At 30.2% G+C, this 7,099-nt stretch overlaps 1 protein-coding gene and 1 pseudogene across 1 annotated transcript; one reads left to right on the top strand and one right to left on the bottom strand.

Annotated features, from left to right (window-relative positions):
* Positions 1-184: 184 nt before the first annotated feature.
* LOC104736314 (transcription factor RAX1-like) lies at positions 185-2,081 on the bottom strand. The gene is made up of 3 exons (XM_010456277.3): positions 1,838-2,081; positions 1,597-1,726; positions 185-1,179 (listed from the first exon to the last, which is right to left on the bottom strand). Exons 1-3 carry the CDS (start codon positions 1,971-1,973, stop codon positions 447-449), a joined length of 999 nt encoding a protein of 332 aa, XP_010454579.1. The 5' UTR covers positions 1,974-2,081; the 3' UTR covers positions 185-446.
* A 4,028-nt stretch (positions 2,082-6,109) lies between these two features.
* Positions 6,110-7,099, top strand: LOC104738118 (uncharacterized; annotated as a pseudogene).

Here is a 7,099-nt window from a genome sequence, read left to right as displayed (position 1 = left end):
GTAGATGTGTGAGTGTATTACTATCAGAATTTTCTTTACTATTTATAGCCTATATATGCATGAAATGGTATAGTCTCATCTAATTTTAGAAACAATAACATGCTATATGTGTGTGGCCTGTGGGCGTGTGTATGATCACTTACTTTGTTCCAAGTTTTAACTAAAAGCTGATATGATCTACTCATTTCGACAAAAAAAAAAAATGATTTATCTCTTCAACCATAAATACATATATCCTTTTGAGTTTCATCAAATCAAATCTCCCATTGTCTCTTCTTAACTAGAAATCCAATAAAGAGACAACAATAAACAAAATACAAAATCCCTTAAAACTGATCATAGTCTTTCTCTCTCCTCCCATACCCCATCAAATCTTTGATATTACTAACAGTCAGTCCAAAATATATTTATATAAGAACTTAAGAAGACAAGAGAGTCTAGAAGAACTAGGAGTAGAAATAGGGCAAGCACTTGTGTTGTAGGAGGCTACTACTGCTTTTGTTCTCAGCTAGGTTGCTTATCGAACTTGAAGATGAACCTGAACCACCCATGTTTATGTTAGAATTAGTGCCTGTTCCACTAATCATTTGCTTCAAATCCCCATGCCCATTGTAGTAATTATGATACCCTTGTGTGAAATCCCCACTGTACCCTTTTGTCCTCTGGTCAATGTGGTGGTCTATCATCATCATCATCATTATCTCTTCTTGCTTCATCATAGTCTCTGATCTCTTTCCATTGACGTCTGAAGAGAAACTGGTGTGGTTGTTGTAGTGATCGCTAATATTGTTGTTGAGCAAGAAACCACTTGTGCCCGAGATGTTGCTGTTGTTGCTGTCCGAGAGAGACAAATCTTGAGGATAATTAGGGTTACTATAAGGAAAGACCATCTGTTTTTCGTCAGCTTCAAAGCCATTGATGTTGGAGATGAGGTATTTTGTTGGGTCTTGATTAGAGTTTTCAGCGTACGGGTTATAAGAAGAAAATGGGATTGTTGCTGATGAGCTTAATGGTCTTTTCACTTCCTGAGAATTAGGGTTTAGATAAGGAGAAGCCATGGCTGATGATGAATGAGAGGAAGAAGAAGAAGACAAGAGCTTCTTCCTTAGCTTTGTATTCCAATAGTTTTTTATGTCGTTGTCTGTTCTTCCCGGTAGATGAGCTGCTATTATTGACCACCTACAAATTTCAATTCATGTATATCAGTAATTAATGTTGGAGAAAAATGTTGCAATCTAGATGAATAAATGGTGCTCGTAGTTTTTGACTAAAATTATGAATAAATGTGGCTCGTAGTTTTGACTAAATTATACTAAGCACGTAGTGAACTACTTTGATCGTTAGTTCCAAAACGACACATAAATTCAAAATATATATAGCTACATTTTAATAAGATTAATTAAAAGAAAGTGAAATAATCTATTCTTTAAACCTATTTGAGTAGATAACTATTCAAGAGGGACCTTCACAAGCAAATGGACAACAAACGGATATCAGCTCTGTATTTTTAGTGAGGATCTTAATTAATATAATTTTCTTCTTATAATCAGAGATTATATAGTTGTATACATAAATAAAAATATTTCAATAGAGAACCTGCTTCCAATGGCAGCGAAGAGGCTAAAAATGATCCTGTCTTCTTCCTCAGAGAAGTCACCATGTTTTATGTTTGGTCTCAAATAGTTAAGCCACCTCAATCTACAACTCTTCCCACATCTCCTCAAACCTTAAACCACAACAACAACAAAGAATGGCATAAGCTCTTGTTTTGGGATTAGAAGCTCGAAAAGGTGAACCAGGAGATTGGTTTTAACTAAGAACATGTATATGAACTTACCGGCTTTGAGAGGGAGAGAGATCCAATTTCCACCATTACCATACTTCTCAATGTAATCTCTAAGCTTAGAGTCTTCCTCAGGGGACCAAGGCCCTCGCTTCACTTTTGTCTTGTCGCAACATGGAGCTCTTCCCATTTCTCTCGTTAGTGTGTTGAAGTTTGATAAAGAGAAGAAGAAAAAGAAAAAGGAGAGAAATCGTTATCTCTTACTTGCCTTTTTTTAGGATTGAGCTTTTGTGTTTATGGAGGAGTGGTTGAATTTGTGCCCTTTTAATAAGAGACTTGGATTTGGACTCACCCTATCAATTATTATTATTATTATTATTATTATTATATGTAGAAGTAGAACCAATAATTTTATATTTCATTTTTTTTCGAGAAAGCTATGGGTGTGGAGAAGTCAACATGATTGACATGCATGCATATTCATTGTGCCTGTTTGAAAATTAGATTTTTAATTTCTTCCTTTAAAGAAACAAAAGAAAATTCGCGCTTTGTTTTGATGAAAATCAAATTAAATCAACATATGACTGTTCAAAAAATAAAGTTTATGTGACCACTCTTGCTTCTTCGGTTTTAGTATAGCTCACTCCTCTTTATCTCTTTCTAGCCAAATCTTTGTTATCTTTTTTTATTATCAGGGTTATTGTGGTACCTGTTTGTCTTCAAGTTTTATTCTTTTTGTAGATGTATAGTAATCCAAAGTTCCAAACAATAGATTTAAACGATCTTTTTTATATATTTATCATGAGAAGTGCAAAATATTCAAAATCAGTACTTTGTGTTGAGGCTGAAAAGAAAGAAAAAATCACTAACGAAGACCATCAGCAGGTTCCATGATTTGATCATTCGTCAAAATATACTCTCATAATTGTTCATATTCAACTTTTTTTTAATTCAACTATAGTTTGTTTTCATCATGAATTTCAAAAGTGAAAAGGAAAAAGAGTTCCCAAGTGGTAGTGATATTACACGGATAAAAGAAAGAAAACATGTTAGATGAGGAGACTGCATTGGACGGACCAGTGAACTATATAGAACTGTCTGATTATAAAGTGACAAAAAAACAAAAACTCATTTTTGTGATATTCCAATTACCAAAAAATTATCATCACGAGTTGACTTGCCAATGTTGTTTTCATTATTACATTTAGTAAAGTGTCAAAAGAACCCTTCATAATTATTCATTCGTACAACTTTGATGGACACTTGCATGCATGAATAAATCGATAAATATATTTTACACATATATAAATATATTTATATGTGAATTTCATGATGATCAGGTGTAAATTTGGACCGACTAATCAACTTCGGAGATAATGACCCATCGATGGGTATGTATCCATATACTACAATTGATAGATCGACTGTACATTTACATCATTTAAGGTACATGTGTTTGATTCACGCAGACACAGTCGCACACTCATTTCCACAAATGTGTAAGTAATATGTATGTGTGTGTACAAATGGCCAAACAAAAGTTTCCAGATTCGTGGTGTACTCCTTACATTTGCTAAATTACATTTTTATGTGTTATACGGAACTTAACTGTATGTGTTAGTTACATTTATAGTCTTTTATTATCCGTAAGATCCTATATATACATTTGTAGTCATATGTGCATTATAACTTGCAGATGTTTCGGGGTCATGAAGACATGAAGCATGTTATTAAATATGAACTAGGTGAAACTTGGAAGCAATAGTTGTGAATTGCAAGTCATCATCTTTGGCTTTTAAACTTTGTCGTCAATCAATATTGCATCAATAAAATAAAAAGGATACTCCTTAGTCCTTATAAACATATTTAAAAAAACAATATAGCGTATAATTGCACGGTATCAAATCATTTTTATATTGCATTGATATAAAGTTGATTTACTTTTTACATTGATACTTTAATAATCGAGGTTTATAAAAGCGATATCATCTACATTAATACTTTATACGCGGAAAATTATTGTAGCATATAGTTGCATGCTAACAAATAGTTTTTATATTATACCCAAGTTGGCTACTAAATTTTGCAAAAATATTCTACTACACTTTTCATAATTTATATGGAGTTCAACTCACAGTCTTTATATATATACTAAAATAAAAAAAAAGTTTGTGAAATCTTGCTGGTGAACAAAATCTCGATTGTGTAAATAATCTAAAATTGGAGAGAGATACTGGCCTTTGGTGGTGATGTTCAATGCATAAGAGAGAAAACAGTATTGTCCCATTGGTGTTCCATGGTTTGCAAGCAATTACATAATAAAGAAATATAGAAATATATATACTCATAATTATACCACAAAATGTATCATTTAATATTTCTCATGCGTCACCTCTCTTAGCCAGGCAATTGTGATATTATCTGGTTTGATGATCATTATTATAATTTCATCCATAAGAACTTTGAAATTATTATTATATGCGTGAAAAAGCAGTAAATATGAAAAAAGCAAATAAAATATAGGCTGATAAATGGACTGTAAATGTTTAATGATATATGTTTGTGACAAAAAAAAAGGATTTTCAAAAATACCTCTTTTCCTATTTAACTTTTTAAAAATATCTTTTTATGTTGGTCATTTTAAAAAATACCATTTGTCTATAAATAAAATCACTAAATTCTAAACCCTGAACTCTAAATACTAAACCCTAACCCTTCAAAACTATATCTTAAATGTAAAATGAGAACTTAAATCTAAAAAAAAAATCTAAAAATTAATTTAACATATTGAAATTATGTAAAATAGAGTAAAAATGAAAATATTCAAAAAAAAGGGTATTTTTAAAAAGTTTATCCCAAAAAGGATATTTTTAACAAACTCTCAAAATAAAATAAAAAGACAAAAAAAAAAAAAGAATCAATTTTATATATTTGATTATCTGTGAAAAAAAAGAATTACGTTAAGTCAAACTATGATTGGATGCTGAATACCAAAAAGACAAGAGTCTTTTTCTAGTTTGACTCTCAGTGTATTATAACTTTGGTTTTTCCTCAACGGTTGGCAAACTAAAGTGGACAAATTACTGAAGGTTTTTTCCAGGCTGTTAAACCATTTTCAACATTAAATATATATATATATATATATATATATATTTAAAAAAAATTCTAACAGATATTGTCAACCTATTATAAAATATGTTACCTAATACTCATTATTTCTACTGCTACAAGTATACATTAATAAAAAATTCCAGCAGTATATATCTTTGATACTTTCTAATATGTTAAAAAGAGATTTCATGGAAGGGTAATAGATTAATTTACCCAATTAAATAGTTTATTTTATATGCTTTGTTATTTCTACATAACTATGTTATATCTAATAGAATATTTTGATATTATGTACTTTTTATGCATAATAAGTTTTATGAGAAAATATTATTTTAATGTAATCATAATTTACTCTCATATATATTTTCCCCCATTTTTCTAATCTTATTATAAGAAACAAATCTCAACAAATGGTGTATTAATCTCATATGTTATATTTTATCAAAACTAATAACCATAAATCTATATAAAATTCTTAAACATATATTATACTGAAAAGGGAACCTCAAATCTAATTAGATCAATTTTAAAACACACTTTAAGATTACATGTAAATATACCATACCATAATAATGCAAATACTTGCTATGAGTGGGTTAATACCTCAAATTTTACCAATATAAAAATATGCTTACAAGGATTGATTTAGTATTACTTTTAGCAGGAAAATAAATTTTGAAATTTTCTATTAATTGGTGTGTTTTTTTTAAAGCTTTCCAGTTTAGCCTGTTTGAGTTGTTATTATTATTAGAGTATCCCAAAATTAGTGACTTAAATCAAAATAATGTCCTGCTATAGAAAATAGAGAAAATAGGTGTATAACATGGAAAAAAATCTTGTGCTCTCGTGGTAATTTTCTATAAAATTAGCTCATAAATATTAAATGGCCCAAAGGACATGAAACAACATTAAGAGGATTGCCATATCACTACATAAATAATATTTAAAAAATTTGTCCCTTTTAATTTAATCTAAACATTACCATACATATAAAACTTTTTTGTTATTTAAAAATTAAAAAATGAATATCTAAAGATTATGTGCATCAAAATATTTACTATAATCCAAAATTGATTTTTTTGGACTAGATATTTTTCCTTGCTTATTCAATTTCTCTTTTTCTTCTATAATAAATATATGTTGTTAATTTATGAATGTACCTATATATAAGGTGACACAGTAAAAATGTAAAAGACGCTCTTGTCAACTTTCAAAATGACTATAATTCCAAATGGTTTAAATTCTTATGGTGACGATAGTATGAACATTCATAGTTTTCCTCCCATCGAAACGAGTTCCAACTTTAGGAATTATGAGTCTAAGAAAGTTGAGTCAATGTTCGGTACTTCTGGCTACACAAACCATCATGCTTTATATTCTTCTTTAAATGTCTCTTCATCTTCTTTCAATTTCAACAATTCACATGTGGCTTATCAGATGAGAGAAAACATCGTTTCTACTTTCGGGATGCCTTCCATAACTCAAATCCCAAATAATCCTCATCTTTCTCAAATCTCCGTCACTCAAACTATTACAAATAGGTAGTCCGCTATTATTCCAACCAATAATCTGATTACTGCACAAAATGATTATCATCGTGCCATAAATTCGAACATTTTTAATTCTTCATTTTACCCTCCAAATTATGGTGACAAACAGCAGAAGATCTTGAATCCAACACCTCTCAATACTGTTTTTCCACATCAAACTTTTGTTTATCCAGCACAGTTAGATATCTTTTCTTGTTCACCAAAATATGATCATGACCAAATTTTCCCCCATCATCAACCACCGAAGAAACGATATAGACCTACCACATATTTTGAAGAAAATCTTGAAAGTGTTAATTCTGAAGAAAATTGTGAATATGATGGTCGGATACATAGTTTACCATATAAGAAATATGGTCCATATACATGTCCCAAATGTAACCATGTGTTTGAAACTTCACAGAAGTTTGCTGCACATATATCATCAATTCATTACAAGAATAAGACCATCAATGAAAGATTTAAGAGATACAACACGAGGAACAAAAAAAGATTATGCAAAACAAACCAAATGATCCATGAGGAATGTCGCAACATCCAGCTAGAAGAGAGAGTTGTAGAGCAAAATGGAGGGAATAACAACATCGCAAGCGATCCTGAAGCTTATCAACATCATATAGTTGTTAAAGAACCAACTTATGATATATTTCATTAA

Source organism: Camelina sativa, chromosome 13, assembly GCF_030686135.1.
Source record: "Camelina sativa cultivar CO46 ecotype springtype chromosome 13, ASM3068613v1".
Classification (NCBI taxonomy): domain Eukaryota; kingdom Viridiplantae; phylum Streptophyta; class Magnoliopsida; order Brassicales; family Brassicaceae; genus Camelina; species Camelina sativa.
Note: the sequence above shows the minus strand (reverse complement) of the source record. Positions and strands in the feature narration are given on the sequence as shown.